The sequence below is a fragment of the Tympanuchus pallidicinctus genome, unplaced genomic scaffold (genome assembly GCF_026119805.1).
Source record: "Tympanuchus pallidicinctus isolate F22 unplaced genomic scaffold, pur_lepc_1.0 scaffold23, whole genome shotgun sequence".
NCBI classification, from domain to species: domain Eukaryota; kingdom Metazoa; phylum Chordata; class Aves; order Galliformes; family Phasianidae; genus Tympanuchus; species Tympanuchus pallidicinctus.
Window position 1 is genome coordinate 1218628 of NW_026294740.1, and position 17059 is coordinate 1235686.

Genomic DNA, 17059 nt, shown 5'->3' on the forward strand with positions numbered 1-17059 from the left:
CTACAGCAGCATTTCCACACCAGAGAAGAACAGTGAAACATACATGGCTTGAGGCTTCAGATCTTCGAGGCTTCAAGTGCATCACCAAGCGCTGGTGGTGCAGGAACTGCTGATGTCTGGTCACCTTAGTTTGCTAAAACCAAAGTCATAGAATGGTTTGAGTTGGAAGGGACCCTTCAAGGCCACCTGGTTCAACTCCCTGCAATGAGCAGGGACAGCTACAGCTTGATCAGATCTCAGAGCCCTGTCCATCCTAACCTTGAATGTCTCCAGGGATGGGTCGCCCACCACCTCCCTGGGCATATCCACGTGCCCAGGACCTGAAACCTTCCAGTCTGTTTCATCCCATCCTCGCTGCATCAGCAAGTTCACAGGGATGACGAGACACTGATACTGCTACTCCTTATTGTTTTATTGATGCTCACGTGATAGCTGGCATTTTTTAATTTAGCCAAAATAAATGTTTCTCTCTTATAGATTTTATATATAAAATTCAAAAAGCTGTCCTGAGTGGATTTCTAAGGGCCAGAAATGATGAGCAGATAGGAGGATATCACTGGTCTATTGATTAATGGAGATTTCTCTTTAAAAAAAAAAAGCCACCCTCATATTTATGGGGCTTTGCTCATGTTTTTCAAATGCTTAGCGGTGGAATTTCTGATTTCTTTTTCTTTTCATAATTTCTTTTCATAATCTCTTTTTCTTTTCTTCCCATTTTTTCCCCTCACGTTAGTTCCTGGGACATTGCCAGGGCTTGTCTCCCCGAACATCCAGACCGCTGATTGCTTTAGGACAAGCTGACCTGCACCGGAGATTTTTGTTTCTCTCATTTGCAGGGAAAGCCCAAATGAGTATTTCCTCACATCTCACCTCAGCCTGCCTAAGATGAGTGAGACAAAGCCACTGCAGGAAGGCAGAGCACAGCTCCTCCAATGTGTGATTAGAGAAATGAGGTACATGGATGTGTTTCTGAGAAAAGAGAGTGGAAAAGACAAGGATGATTTTTCTCCCTGTGGTTAGTATGATTAAAACATATGCACGTTCATCTGTATGTAAGGTCATCAGAGCAATTTATTTGCTTTTCTTTCTCAGCAGTTCCAGTGTATTCCCTCGTTGGCCTTGTCTTTCCTCTTTAACATTTTCAAGCTGCCAAGTCATTTGTGATGATCCAATACCAAGTGGTTTAATATGCCTGAAAATATTAGCTTCCTTTCTGACTGACCTTTCTCACTCAGCTGGGACAGCAGTTCCCTGGGGTGCTGGGCAGGGCAGAATTAACACAGATGCTTTTGCTCAGCTGCATGTTCCCACACTCCACACACTGCTGCTCTTCCCATGCACAAGCCCAGCATCAAAGGTGGCTTGTTATCCAGCAATGGGTTTGATAGTTTGCCAAAGCAATTCGGGGGTCAGTGAGAGACTGGCACCTTGATATGACAGAGATGGCTGCCCTTTGTTGCTGATTAAGAAGATGCCCAGATGAAAAGGAGGCCAGAGGAACTGCTGAGGAGAACTTAGAAGTCTTGGTTGACAGAGAACTTAACAAGAGCCAGCAGTGTGCGCTTGGAGCCTGGAAGGTCAACAGTATCCTGGGTTCCAGCAGAAGAGGGCGGCCAGCAGGGCAAGGGAGGGGATTGCCCCTTTCTATTCTGCCCTTATGAGGCCCCATCTGGAGTACTGCATCCAGCTCTGGGGACCTCAACACAGAAAAGATGCTGAGCTTTTGGAGAGGGTCCAGAGGAGGACCACAGAGATGCTCAGAGGGCTGGAGCACCTCTTCTATGAAGATTGGCTGAAGGAACTGGGCTTGTTCAGTCTGGAGAAGAGCAGGCTGTGGGGAGACATCATTGGGCCTTCCATTATTTAAAGAGAGTTTAGAAACATGAGGGAAATCAACATTTTACTTGGGTAGATAGTGATAGGGCAAGGAGGAATGGTTTTAAACTAAAGGAAGGGGGATTTAGATTAGACATCAGGGGAAGTTTTTAACAGAGAGAGTGATGAGATGCTGGAACAGCCTGCCCAGAGAGGCTGTGGATGCCCCATCCCTGGAGGTGTTCAAGGCCAGGCCGGATGGGGCCCTGGGCAATGTAATGTAGTACATGAGATAGCAGTTGGCAATCCTGCCTGGGGGGAGGAAATGGGGGCTGGAACTTAACGATCCCTGAAGTCTCTTCCAACCCAAGTCATTTTATGATTCTATGAAGAGGAAGGTTGACTCTGCTCAGCACATTCTTGAGGCATTTGAGCTTGACCCCTTAACACAAATCTATTTTTGCCTCTTTAAACAAATATCTAGGAAACAATGCAGGAAGTCAACAGTTCCTCCTGTGACCTGCTGAGGGGCACGTTGGACACGTAAGGAGATGTCTTTTCTTCGGCTGCAAAACAAGTTTTTTGAGACCCCATGGATCAGACACCTGGTAAGGTAATGACCAGTGCATGGATGGAGTTGCTTGGTCAGAGAGTTCATATTCAGTGTGAGCTGGGTAAGCATTACAGGAGTAGATACAGAAGTGTTCAGATCTGATGTACATTTCCAGATGTTGGCTGTGGAAGATGTGGGAGGATCAGTTAGCATTCGTTTGTTGTTTTTTAATGTTCCAGTGAGATACATCAATATCCTTAGCAGGAAGCTCAAGGCATTTTCAGTGAGCATCTATGCACAATATATAAAACAATAGATGAATCTCAGGCTGGAAGAGGTCTGGACCATCTCCTTCACACAGTAAGAGCCACAGTAAGAGTCCTTGGTGCAGTTCCTGGTGGATGCTTCCCTAACGTGTTCCCAATAATGTCAAGACAGACATCCCCCAGCCTCTGAGCTGGAAGTACTTATCCCAGGTAATCCTGAGCATTGGAAATCAATTAGAAATGAAAGAGCAATCTGGGGGCTATCCAGTTGATCCATTTTTACACTATTTCATCTGAAAAATGAAAATAAATCATGACCTTGAAATGAGGACATTTTAAAGCAGTTATGTTTCAGTGTCATGATTTCAAGGGTTTCCCAGTATTGAACAACATCATCAAAGCTACTCAAGAACATGGACAGCTGATCACAGGGATGCAGGGAAAGGGAAATGCTTCTGGTCAGGAGAGTGACTCCAAAAGTTATCAGGAGGCAAAAGTCACATACATGGCAGTATCCAGTCCCTAAATACCTTATCTCTGCTCTGCAACATGGTTAAGCACATGCTTACTTTTCAGCATGTCAAATATACTTGCCTAAATGTTAAACACAGATTTAAATTCCACAGTGAAGTGCCAAGGAGTGGGCAGAGATTTTTATGTGCCACATTTCTGTTGCATTTTCTCTTCTGGAAAATCCTCTGCATGAGGATGTGCTACAGACAGTCCAAGGGCTCCTCTGCCACTTCGTTTTGTACATCTCTCGTAGCAGGCTAACTTGGGAATGCAGCTTTTAGACAGAGCAAGGATGTAGCATCTGCTTTTTGTCCCGATCTGCTTTCAGTGAAGCTATTGCAAATATAGACACTGAAGTTATTTTTCCAACTGAGGGAGCACGTATACCTGGCTGCACCCAGAAAATGCCCATGTTAACACACTATAGACTTGACATCTCAGTCTAGAGAGAGCACTTTTCATCACAAATATCACTTATTTCTAAATCTCATTGAAGCTGAAGATATTTCCATGTGAATATTCGCCATCAGGAGCAGCAGTGAGTTGGAGCATTGCAGAAAAGTTGACAGAACAATGCAATATGTAAAACAGCAAGAAAGAATAGATACTAACTGGCATGAACAGGTCAGAGAGCAACACATAAAGACATCAGCAATGCACCAAAGACCGGGGTAAGGTGCTGTTCAGGACCATGAAACATGGTGGACTGCAGCACTGCTGGGGACAGGCAGATGTGCTCCTACTGAAATGGAGGTTCCCAGCCAATTCAGCACCTTTTTATCAGCCTGGGTTTGTCATCTGGTTCCAGCTGCTCCTGCAGATGGTGAGATATCTGCTCTGGGTGCATCGGGCTGAGCTCGGCTGATGTGAACAGCCAGAAAGCAAAAAAGGATTCTCAGATGTCTCTATCAGGAGCAGAGAGAGGCGGAGCTGGGGGAGGCAGCACAGGATGGAGGTCAGTAAGCAAATAACCACATGTGCTCTCACAGTAATGAAGTGACTCTTTCTCTCTGCTCTTCCTTGATGGGAAGCGACATCCAGGAGAATCATTACCGGAGATGCCAACTTGGGCAGTACAACAACAGAGGGAAGAAGATTATTGCCTTAACGTTGTGCCCGCTGTGGCTTACAAGCAAATGAGATACAAAGGAAATGAAATGAGCTGACACCTACTTAGTCTCTTCAGAGAAGAATATTTACTTGGGTTTGTCTTGACGGCAGACTCGTAGGATGGTGGGAGGTGAGAGAGGTTCTGGAAGGACCGGGAGAAGGACAGATCGTAAGGTTCGGTGGCAGAAGTAAGGATGTTGTTCATCCGTGGCGTGTCTGCAAAAAAGAAAAAAGAAAAATAAGACATGTCCAGAGCATGCATGAAAACCAGCTGAGAGGGGTGAGCTGTTCCCACAGCTCTGGACAGGGAGAAGTGCTGTAACTGAGCCAGCCTCAGCGACAGTTCCTGGACAGGATTTGAAGTGGCTCCAACGAGTCGATATAAAATGGATGTGGCTTTGCTTCCTTGTCCCCAGTGATCATGGAGAGAGGCAAACCGGTGCCTTGGAAGCCTCCAGACAGACGAGCCTTCATTTCATGGTTCTGGTGGAATGAGTCAGCTCACTTACCATGGAGGTCTCCATCATGATATGGTGAACTGACCCTACTGCATCCCGCACAAGCTCATGCACCATCACCTACCTTTGCCTTGCAAGCTACACTTTTCCATTCGCCATAGCCATTGAGAAGTGTCTGTGAGTTCATTTTAATAATCAGATTGCTCTTTCATCATGCCAGAATTCGGGTCACTGCTCCAAACCTGGAAGCTCCATACAAAACCCAGTCCATGGCCCCAGTGTTCTAGTGGGAGCTGGGGGTGGCCATACATCCCCTGTTTGTGGTGAAGCATGAAGTGCTGCTGTGCAGTTTGCATCTGGCTGTAGTCAGAAGATGAGGCGAGGCTTGGAGGGGTTCCTGAAGCACAGAAGCAGGGCTGGAGGATACTGCCCTCTGCTTGTCTTCACTTTGCTGATCACTAAAGGAGCCCCTGGTCAGCTTAAAACTCCCTCTGCTGGGATGCTAATGCTGAGGGCGTTGTCAGTAAAGATTAGCACTGAGCTGGGATGTTAGAAATCAAGTCCAAGCAATCTGCAGAGTTTGCCGTGTAACTGAAATCACATCCTTTTGCCACAAGCTGGATGGAAAATGGTCTTTCATCAGTTCAGCTGAGGGACAGAGGCCTGCTGAATTACAGCATTTTTGACTCCTGGTGTTCAAGTATTAACATAGGGATAAGAGTATTGAAAATAGCAAGGACTGCAATTGTTGGGAGCAAAGCTATAACAGGCTACAAGGTCATGGAAAGGGGCTCTGTGGGGGCTTGAATCAATGTTGGAATGCATTAGCTGGGTCAGTAGGCTAAGGAGCTGGCCACTTGTGATATGATCTGACAGGGAAATGAGAGGGCAAAATGTTCCGATGTAGCTGAGGAGCAGCAGAATGCCTAGGTTCACCCTTCCCTGTCATGCAGTCCTCCATAGGGTACTCATGAAGAGCAATGCAATATAAACTCAGCACTTATTCATGTGCCTTTAGACTCTTATAGACCCCCCCTGGTCTATGGGCTGCTGTGAGCTAAGTCACAGCTTCTGCCCAAAACTGAAGCAAGTGTGCTAGCCTTGCACAACATTTTCCAGCTTCTCTCATCTCCCAGAGAAAAATTAAATGAGAACTACCCGAGTGCAGATATTTCAGCAGATATTTTCTAGACTTGATTCTGAAATTCAGCGGTTTCAGTGTGTGGGTTTTGCATGGAGTCCTGTTTGCACTGGAGAACAGGATATCTTCTGAGAGCACCCACATTTTGCAAACTTCCTTGGTGTTCCCTGTTGCGTAAGGATGGTGTTGCAGTTCCCATGTGTGTGGGGAAGCAGAGCTGCTTCCACAACCTTCCTCCCACTGAGACTCCTGATAGATATTTTAGAACTTCTATCCCCTATCCTTTGCATGCTTCTCAGCCAAGGAGAGACCGACAGTCCTATCTTCCTGAAGAAGGCTGCTCAGGGCTTCCTAAAGCCAGCTTCCTCAGAGTGCTCCTGTGCAGCTCCCACAGGGCTCAGTCCAGAGGCAGTGAACCATGTGGGCGATGCCAGAGCATCTGCGATGTACACAGAGTTGGAAGAACTATCAGGCACTTGAATAACAACCACCATGTCAAACAAACCCCAAGTCATTCCTTCCTGCCCCTCTTGTCACTGACACCGTGCACTCTTCCACATGAGGAAGCCTGCTGCAGAGCATCATATCAGGGTCTTCTTCCTTAATATCTATCTGTGAGGTTTGACAGCAAGTAAAGGAGCAACTTTTTCCCCCCTGACCCAGCATGGGGCACCACATCCTGTGCGGGGAGCACCAAAAGATGAGGGTTAAGGAGATGTCTCTGCTGTGGCACTTATCAAACACATGCGTGCTCTCTTCTGGGCTCGACAGCCGGCAGCCAGTGACAGGCACCTGAACGAAAAGGAAAAGCCCAGTTCTCTGCCAGAGCATCATTTTGATCCTCGCTCTGAGAAAATATGAGGCACTTTCCAGCAGAATTTAGCAAAGGCGAAAATTTCCTCTTTAAAATGCAATAACCATCTTGGTTAATAAAAGCTTCCTCCCTATTGGTTACGTATGTCTCTACACTCCTGGAATTGTTATTGCTTGGCAAAAGGAACATAACCCCAAGTGAGTATATAGCTAATGTATCATTTCTCTGAGAGCGTTATTTTCCTGCTGATGACTTCAACCCATGTCTAATAGACTGACTGCAGGATTAGGAAGTGCATCACATCATCAGAGAGGTGGAAACAATTGATTAGATATTATCCAGTAAACAGAGACTCTATCAGCATTGAAACAATATGCCCACTCCTATTTGTGCTTGTAGGGCAAGGACCCTGGGGTAACATCTCTTTGCAAATTTCTCAGCTAGAACCTGTATCTAATCTTCATTCTGCATGGAGGTTTGGATGAGCTGAAATAAGCCCAGTTATATGCATGGAGTCGTGTTCAGTGCTGAAGGAGCATGAACTGACTACTTGCACGGAGAGTGTGAAATAAACTGCCACACGTTTATCCAACAGGCTTCTGCAGAATCACTGCATCTTCATATCGCTTTTTCCATCCAGCCAGTCAGGAACAGACCATCGGTATTTTGGCAAACGAGAAGTCACCTTGAAATTCACTCCCTACTGTTCAGCAAAATAAGGGATACCTGAAATGACCAAGATGGCTTCAGCTGTCTTATGTGTAATGTAGTCTGAGGGCAACGCTGGAGAACTGAGAGGTGCTGGGAAGGAGAAACCTCTTCTGCAATTTAAATTCTGAGACTAATTCAGCAGGAACTCTTTGCTTCTACACCAAATTTGAATCACACCTTTCCCTGGTCTCCCTTTTTCCTTTGTGGTGTTCACAGGCTTCTACGGAAGGTGCTAGACCTAATTAATTAACAAGATATAAATAAAAAGATCCCTCCATTTCCTGCATGGCAGCTGAGGTTGCTCCGTTCCCCAGCACTGCCACTCATTCCAGTTCAATTCAACATTCTGGGCAATGGCAAATGTTCACTGGAAAACAGAGGATGTCCTATGCTTACTGGAATTGCCTTTGAAAGTCAGTATTTGATCATGTTTGCCTCACCTCCATCCTGCAGCCACGTGCCAGTTTGTGCCCCTCTGACACACCATGCTTTCTGAGCACAATTTGCAAAGCTATCCCAGTGCATAGCACACACTACAGAGATGGGAACATCACCCAGCAGTTCTTTTCTTCTAGTTTCCAAATTCTCCTTGCTATAGCATTGAATATCAATAATACCTCTTTACAACCAATGCAACATCTTAAGATTCTGAAAGCATCTCTCTGACTAATTCAGCAGGAGAGGGCTCAGCCCTGCAGCACTTCCCCTTTGCTGAGCATGGATCCACCTGTGAGGATTTAGGGGCTGCAGAACCTCCCTCTGCAATTATGGGTTCATTCCTCTGTGTTATGCACACACCCAATGGCTTTATGATCTACAAAGGAGGGAAAAGCACTCTCTGTTGAGTGAGAGCCTTGTTCCACTTCCAGCACTCAGGGCTGAGAAGCAGACTCAGGGTTTTTAAAGCTGGAAGCTTGTGTTGTGGAAAGCAGACCTGAAGTCCCTGCAAATCAGCTTGTTCTTCAGCAGCAGTTTCTGTCTCTAAGTGTGTTTACACAAGGCGCAGAGCCTTCTGACAACAAGGAGAGGAGCAAATGATAACCAGGAGGAAGAAAACCCAAAACAAAACAACAAAAAAAGTGAATTTATGGCAAAGTTTTAAACAAAGCTCAAGTGGCAAAAAGGATGTGCTCCATATTTGCATATGAGCCTGCACATATGTTGTGCGAATTTTGCAGCATATTTCAACAGATGCCTTTTAAAACATTCACCCGGGGAAAGCAAACAATGTCACCTAGAAGAAGCTGATACAACCAAAGCCTTCTGCTGCTCAGCTTCAGCTCGTCACAGCCTCAGCCCTCTGTCACAGCATGCAATTCTCCCCCAGCACCGCCTTCTGCTCAGCCACTTGAAGGCTGAGACACAAAGTCTTCTCCGATTCTGATGCAAGCTCATACAGAGGGACACATTACCTAGGAAAATCTGCCTGTATCAGTTGGTGTTTGGTACCTCCTGTGCCATCCTGAGCCATCCGGGGAATGCCATGCTGCTACAGCAGGCACAGAACTGGTGTGCACTGTGGAAGGGGTGGGTGGGAAGGGTGGAACTATCTGTGTTTTCAAACATCTTTCTTTTTTTTTCTTGTTAAAAACACCATTATTAATCATGTTTTACATCTCTCACAAAGAATCTCACAGAGGTTCGTACATTTCCAGCTCAGCTGCTGTGGTGTAAATCAGCAGCTCCCCAGAGGGTAGCTGCCCTCTTTTGTAGGAGTTGGAGATGTGGTGTTTTAAATTCAGTTAGTGGAGAATGAAATACATCTGCATATCAGGATGGCTTTTGGAGGTGGTCTTTTAGGCCTCATTGCAGAGTAACGAGGTGTTAAAGAAACCAAGTGAACTACACCAGCACAATGCAAGATGATGCCCCTACAATAAATGCACAAATGGCACAGCTGAATCCTATCAGTAATGGCACGAAGATGCTTCTGAGCACACGTAGCCCTGTGCTTACAATGGTGTTGACAAAGAGAGGAGCTTCCCAGGTTCTTCCCATAGGGAAGAGTGGAGACACAGTGCTTATCTGGGTGCTGGGCCATGGTGGGCCATGGAATTGGTGTCCTAACAGCTTTCACCTGCAAGCTGAGGCCTCCATGCTCAGCCCCTCCATGCCAAAGCCATGAAAACAGTGGTTCTTTGGAGCACTGAGTATTTAGACTAGACTAAATAGAAAGACCAGTTGCTTCAATGCTAAATACAAAGACAGTTGCCATTGGAGCCCCTGCAGCTCAGCACACACTAACAGAGGCTGCTTGCACCCCTTACGTGCACTCATGGCCCCAGCAAACCAATGTGTTCCCTATGGAGGGTGTAGGACATCACTGTAGGATATTATTAGCAACATTTTGGGTAAAGATAAGTAGATGACATTCCAAATTCACTAAAGGGCTTCAATCTGCCCTTGTATTTGTGTAGTGCACCAATCTCTGTGCAATTTGATTAGCAGGATTTGTGCATAAGGTGGTTGAATTACTGATTGCCTCTGACATCTCCATTACATGTGGTGACTGGAACGCATCAGAAAGTTGGCACTGTGCTGCCTGGTCCTCCCAGATCACCTGGCTCATCTCTACCCCCACTTTCATTAAAGATCTGCTGCTCTGCAGAAAGAACGTTGTAACATAATGTGTCTACTCGTTCTGCAGGTTATATTCCAGAGATCTGATTATCTTCTAATTTCCTCACATATATTACCACTGGGGATAAATCTAATTTAAACAGTCCTTAATTGTTATGATTTTGTAAACAGTGTCTTAAACACAATAGATACAGAACTCTCAACAAATTGTTGGAGGAGATGTGACAGTACAGGGAATCATTTTCATATCCTCTGGGATTGTCCCACATTGAAGCTTTGGGTCTGATGTTAGAAAATGAATTATTTTAGCAATATATCCCCCAAAGTCTTGTTACTGTGTGGGAAGGAATGCCCTGAATATCTAAATGAAGAAAAAGAAGGGAGGAAGGAAGGGAGGAAGGAAGGAGGGAAGGAAGGAAGGAAGGAAGGAAGGAAGGAAGGAAGGAAGGAAGGAAGGAAGGAAGGAAGGAAGGAAGGAAGGAAGGAAGGAAGGAAGGAAGGAAGGAAGGAAGGAAGGAAGGAAGGAAGGAAGGAAGGAAGGAAGGAAGGAAGGAAAGGATATAAAAAAAAGATGCTCACATACATTTAAACTCATTTGAAATTCACTTGGGTATGGCTACAACTGAATTTACCTCCCCAAGAGCAAACTCAGACATTATCTGGAAAAACACTTGACCAACTTCAAAATTTGAAGTGAAACCATTTGTTCCTTATGTTTTACCAAGTATTTTTTGAGATGATCATCAAAGGCAATGAACTAACATAAAAATTATGATATGAACTTCCTACTAACTATATTATTTAGCAATTTCCTTGTTATTTATATGGAAATAAAAAAATGTTTATACAAGGCTCTTAGTGGTTTAGCATAATTAAATATGCAGTAAATATAATGAAATTAAACTTAAGTAGCAGTAAAAAATAAAGTAATAAGCTTTACAGAAACTGAGCCTGAGCAGTCAGCACGTATTTGTTATTGCTTCAGTTTTGTACTTTAGCTTCTATTTTTTTCATATTTTAAGATTTTTTCAGAAAAAAAATTTTGTCTGCTTATTTTGTATAAAAACTGAGTAGCTAAATGAGATATATGAGTGTATCAAAAGGTGTTTTTGCATTTCACATGGAGAACTTAGTTGCACATTGTAGAAAGAAGTACTTGAGCACTCACATTCAGCTTTTACATACAAAATCTCTACGTTTCCACAAACAGTTGTAGAATTCTTCATCTGGAGCTAAAATCTGTAAAATCAGAGCTAAGGAAACCACGATCAAACTTCTGATTTCCGAGGAACTGAGGTCTGAAGGTTACTGAAAGCAGAATGTGGGACTGTAGGTCCTGTCCTGTAATGGGGCGTTCAGAGCCCTAGGAGTGAATTAGGTACACAAACAGGCCCTCATCACAAGAAAATCAACAGCCTTCTTACAGGGGCAGGACACTGGAAGACATGCTGCTGAACCCTGGGCCCTCAACAGCCCTGCGGTCGTTTCTCTTGATCTTCCCTTGAAATTGCCATGTCCTGTTATCCACAACAGGATAAATATGTGCCACCTCTCTGTACACCCTCCATTCTAGCCCGGCAGCAGGAAAAGGAAGACGTTCTTCTCACCCAGTATTGGCCGTGCTACCAGCACTAGGCTAATTAAATGATAGCAGCCTGATAGAACAGATTATACACAATCTCATCATTAATCAGTAGTTATTCTTTCCTGCATCGGAAGTATTCAGTGTAATCTCATGGCCACACAGCCCACTGCGATGGGCACTGAGGAAATGTGTGCTGTTACCCAAGGCAAGTTAAACCAGAGACTCCTGGTTTTTCAGCTCTGGGAACCTGATGAATGAACCTGAGATTCTCACAAAACCCAAGTCCAGTCTGTTTTGTTGTCATCTTTTTTCTTCTTGATCCCGGTGGCCATGGGTTGACTTTATCGTCTTTCAATTTGTTTCTTTACAGGAAAAAAATCTGCCATAGTAATAAAACAGAGTGATTGGATATGGAACTGACAGACATTACCTGTAATCACAGAGGGCTCATCACAGTGGCATCTGCAGGCAGCAGGACATAGGCCACCAGGTAATATCAGCTCATGGAAATGGATGTTGGCCATCTTCTTACCGTACCAGCTGAACAAAAGTGTTGCTAATGGAGGTACTGTGGGTTGCTTCCAAAATGCTGACTGGCAGAACGGCTGCTCCGGTGCAACAGCACATCTGGGTCACTCCTGCATGCTGAGAACTTGTTATGATTCCCAAAACTTTTGGGGATACTGATGATCTGGTGCTGTTTGCTTTGCATTTACTAAGGACTAGCTGTACAATGCAGGGAAAGGCGAGCATGGGGGGCTTGGCTGTCATCCCTCCTCAGTGAGGAGGACTCCTGCAGAGCCCTGGGCCCCATATCTACCACAGCTGGGTTGTGGAGAACCTCCTCTGCATACTCCCACAGTTACATGACTTTGGACACTTGCTAAAATAGGAATAGGAGGAGAAAGTAAAGAATGATAACATTGCTAGGAAGATGGGAAGATCATCAGCCTCTGAGCTTTAGTCCTTACAGGCATCTCCACTTTGCAACAACTCCCCTCCCCTTCACGTAAACCAGATGAAGTGCATCCTTGCTGGGTGAGGCAGCCCCTGGGGGGCTGTGAGGATTTCCTCCACACAGGAGGGATTTTCTGACTGCTCAGGTTGAAATGCCTTCCTGTGTTAACAGCACTGATGGTTAAGTGGCATGTTGCCTACATCCTCTGCCCTGCTTGCAGTCTGCTGGTAGCATGAGAACTGTTCTCTGTCTTTTTGCTTCAGCAGAGAGTGAACTTGGTCCATGTGTGATGCAGGGCACGTCCTGAACCTTGCACTGGTTTCCTTCCCTTCTTCTTGTTTGTTGCAGGTGTCCCTTTGTGGTGGGTGCGAGGCAGGCTGAGGGGCAGAGCTCACAAACAGTGCTCAGAGAGACAGCTCATGTCCAGCTACAGATCTGCGTAATCACACAGAAAAATGTATGCCATGTCTTACCCGGGAAGAGAATTAAATTAGATCTGTGGCTTTGCTGAACTATCTCAGAATTTCAGCAATAAATTATGAATACTGAATGCTCTTTTGATCCCTTATTTGAAAAGTCCGAATACCTCTTTAAAGTCACCGAGCAATGGCTCAGCAGAGCAGCACTCCTGTATCTCACACGGAAGTGGCCGTGACCACACAGATAACTCAGGAACAAGAGAGAACTCCAAATCATGCTGTTATTTGTACCAGATCATCCGAGTTGCTTTGTACAACCAAAATCCTCAGATAACAGTAGTGGAGAACAAAAGCAAAAGTTTCTACGCCAAGAGCACAAATATGTCTGTTCTGATTTTCTCTCTCAAGCCAATAAAAAACAAAGGCATCTGTCAGGCCCAGAGCAAAGTTTAACCATTTGAGCACATGCTGTTAGTTTGAATTACTGACTGCAGTAGAGTTCTAGAGATGGAACTACATTAACACTCCTGCACACATATGCAGGCAATCTGGGCTCACCTGGGTCAGGAGGGGCAGCTCTGGGAACCTGGCATGTTGGGGATGTGGGGAGCAAGTAGCAGGAGGCAGAGAGGCAGACAGAAGGAAATACAATTCCAATCCTATTAGGATTCTTATGAAAGTAATACATTATTGAAAGAAAAAACAGTGTTTTGGACAGTGTTTGAGGCTGGCAATTCACATTCAATCAACTCCTGTATGGCCACTGAGTTCTTTGGGAGATGGAAAAAAAAAATGCATCCTTACAGCAGAAAGTAAGTTGCAGGCTGAGCAGCAGCATGACCCAGCCCATAGGAAGGGGAAACAGCAAAGCTTGGAGGAGACTTCTTCAAGGGCAAATTGCTCTCCCACCATTTTTTATAACAAAATGTGGAAGTTCTTATAGGAGTACACACGACTTTCTCAATAAATCAGTTCCAGAATATTTGTCAAAGTGAAGTTACAGAGTTAAAAACAAACACCAGAACAAAAAGAGTAACAAACACATCAGTTTAGAGCTACAAGAAGAGAGAACCGATATGTGTTAGGATGAGATGTCATCACTTATTGGTTCCTCAGCAAGGGGGGGTTCCCACCATGAGTGCTGGAGAAATATCTCACATTCAAAGGTAAAGGGAAGAACAAGGAGGAGATTGAGACAAGGCACCAGGTGAAGAGGGAAGAAAGCACAGCAAATAGGGGTACATTCAGAGGTTGGGCTGACTGCACAGAGGCAGAGGGTCAGTGACTGGTTCGGGTCTGGTTGGAGCCAGAAAGATGCAGGGAGTTCTGCTGGTGGTCTGTGATTGCTGCAGTGCAGGGAGGGACATGCTGCCAAAGGGACTGCTCATCTTGGGCTGAGGTCAAAGCAAGGAAGGAGCTCAGGCAGAGGAGGAAGAAGGGCAGGGCTTCTGGCCACAGGGGAAGCAAAGGCACAGCTCCAGGTTAAAATATTTCCAGTGGAAAGTAGGAGGACAGTGAAGGAATATCTCTGAGGTGCAGCAGAACTCTTGAAAGTGGCTGAAGGTTGATGAAGGGCATTCGTAAGTTTACTTGGTCAAGAGGACAGGGGCTGGAGAGAAAGGTGTCACTAAATGTTAAACCATGTACAGAGGTAACACATGAAAATCGTCGTTTTATGGAGCTCAGCAAGAGCAGTGTTAGAAGGAGACTCAACACATTTGAAGCTGTTTGTGTTGAGAACCAAAGCAAGGGGAGCTTTGGAGGATGGACAGGATATATGGCGGAGATAGGCTGCCCCAGACAACTCCTGAGGTGTCACTTCTGAGGCCATAAGGATAGCTCAGTGACAATCCCCCTTGCTGTGGGTGTAGTGACATGACAAATGGGTTTCATAAGTTCCTAGGGGTGGGGAAACGTCCACATTCCCACAGTAAAATAAAGGGGTGGGAAAGCAAACATCAGAAATTGTTCAGTAAGGGGTATTTCTGGTTATGAAAAGTGAGCAGGGGGAATCCCAGGTCTCTTCACAGTCCTTATCTACCTTGCATACAAGAAACTCAAACTCTGAGTGTATTGTGCCACTGCACATCAGGGGCTTCAGTACATTATCCCAGCCAGACCCATGCAAGTGTGGGTTGGAGAGCTTGGAGGACCAAACACTGGTCACATACTGGCCATTAATGCCAAAATCATGTCAGCTTAAGGGCCCTTACTCCATGTTCAGTGTCCTTCTAACCTATCTGAAAAAAATTTACAGTCAGCACTATGAGTTGAGTGGCTCGGTCAACAAGATGGACTTTTCTTTGGGTGTCATTTTGTGTGTTTAAATCTGACAGCACTTTGCTGATGTGGAAGTGAGAAGGGAGCAACCAGACAGGGGGAAACACAAAGATGATGATTAAAGTTATACAAGATTGGGCCATATTTAATTGTGTGCACTAATGAAAAATATGGTCCTATGTTTAATGCTAATGGAATCCATCATTCATGCATCACTGCCATGGGAACCATTCAATTAACATTAAACATACTTTGATACCAGTAAATGTTACTGGCTGGCAGAGGAAAGTTACAACATGTGTAATTTTGCTCTGTTTTCTCTTACCATGTGTAGGTGTCTGGGTGGCACTGTTTAGTATCAGGTGATTATAATTTTGTTCTTGGTCATCTGAAATTCACAGAAAAAAAAAAGATCCCTTTAAGAAATAGCTTAGCAAACCCACTGATCTGCAGATGATAATTACAGCTCACAGCATTCACAGGAAATCTCAGCATGATTAAAGAAAGGAGAAGAAAATGCTTAAGAAAGCAGAAGAGTCTGTTACACAGTTCACTTAAAATTCCAGAAGCAAGAAGAACATGATAATAAGAAACTGCTCCCCTTCTGCTGAGCCTGCAAATTAAAGTAATCTGCAAAGGTAAGAAGCATGTCCAGACAGGGACTAGCAGGCATCAGTGATGCCTTCCTGGGAGGGATGGAACCTCAGAGCCCAGCTCCATGCCTTCTCCGTCCAACATGAAGCTTTCAGGACATCAGCCCCCACTACGTGGAAAACAGATTCTCCCATTGTGACCACAGCCATCCACAGCAACATCACATGAGTACAGGGAAGGATCAAATTAATAGCTTCATAAATGCAGGCAGAAGGGCTCAACAGCTGCACCTGGGTGGAGCTCTGCCTCTCTGAAAGGATCCCACAGGACCTGATGCATTCTCAGATAAACGCACCGAGCTGAAAAGGAGGAGGGACAGTCGATGGCAGCAGTGCTGGCATGGTCAGTGGTCAATGGCAGCAGTAATTTGCTGCCATCCTTTGGGGTGGAAAACACCGTTCTCTTTTCTCACTGTAACAAAAAAACATTAAGCAAGTGACTGCTGATTAACTTTGGTCATCCTTAGCTTCCAGAAAGCCTTTGATAAGGAATGAAATGTCTTTGTCCAGCTCTGTTGGCCTGGTTAGGGTATGTATTAAAGTGTGGTGAGGTGATTTCAAGAAACTTACACCTCATGCTTGATGTTAAGTCTGCTATTCTGAAAAACCTCTCGTTGATATTTTGTTTCTTCCCCAGGAGGTCTGTTCCCTAAGACCTTGCTTTTAAGGACAATTCCTTCTTCCTGTCTGCCAGGGACACGGAGAAAATCCCTGTTCTTTCTGCAATGGTACTTTGTGACAAAGCTGTTACTGTATGTTCCCTTATTTCTCAAGCTAAATGATGTAATTTCCTTCATGTTTCTCTGCAATGGTGTAATGTTTGCTTTATCTTTGACTGCTTTCAGTCCAGTGTCCTTCTTGCTCCACTGTTGACCTCGGTCCCTCTCAAGTACACAACCTGGGCCATATTTCTGGGTTCAGAGCAAGCTTATGATCCTTTATGATTCCTTACTGCTTTTCAAACGGCTTCTTGTTCACATGCTCAGTGTACAAAAGGCATTTTAGTATTTGTTTCAGTCCAATACCTAGCATTTTTCTCCATTTAATCAATTTATTTTCGGCCTATTTCTGCAATTTGTAAAGAATATTTTAAATTCTAATACCATTCTCTAATAGACTCACAGCCATCCAAGCTTCACACCATCTGCAAATTTAATAAGGAAATCTCTTTTCCACCACGAACAAAAAGACAAAATGCAGAAC

At 44.8% G+C, this 17059-nt stretch overlaps 1 protein-coding gene across 2 annotated transcripts in view; it reads right to left on the reverse strand.

The window, feature by feature from the left end:
- The window catches only part of SHISA6 (shisa family member 6), a 222267-nt gene that overhangs the window by 9552 nt on the left and 195656 nt on the right, over window positions 1-17059 (reverse strand). The window contains exons 4-5 of one of the 2 annotated variants that reach the window (XM_052688169.1): window positions 15529-15591; window positions 4321-4473 (exon numbers count right to left, since the gene is read on the reverse strand). In XM_052688169.1, the coding sequence (XP_052544129.1) occupies window positions 4321-4473; window positions 15529-15591 (216 nt within the window). The remainder of the gene's footprint in view (window positions 1-4320; window positions 4474-15528; window positions 15592-17059) is intronic. The other variant, XM_052688170.1, reaches the window with a different exon arrangement.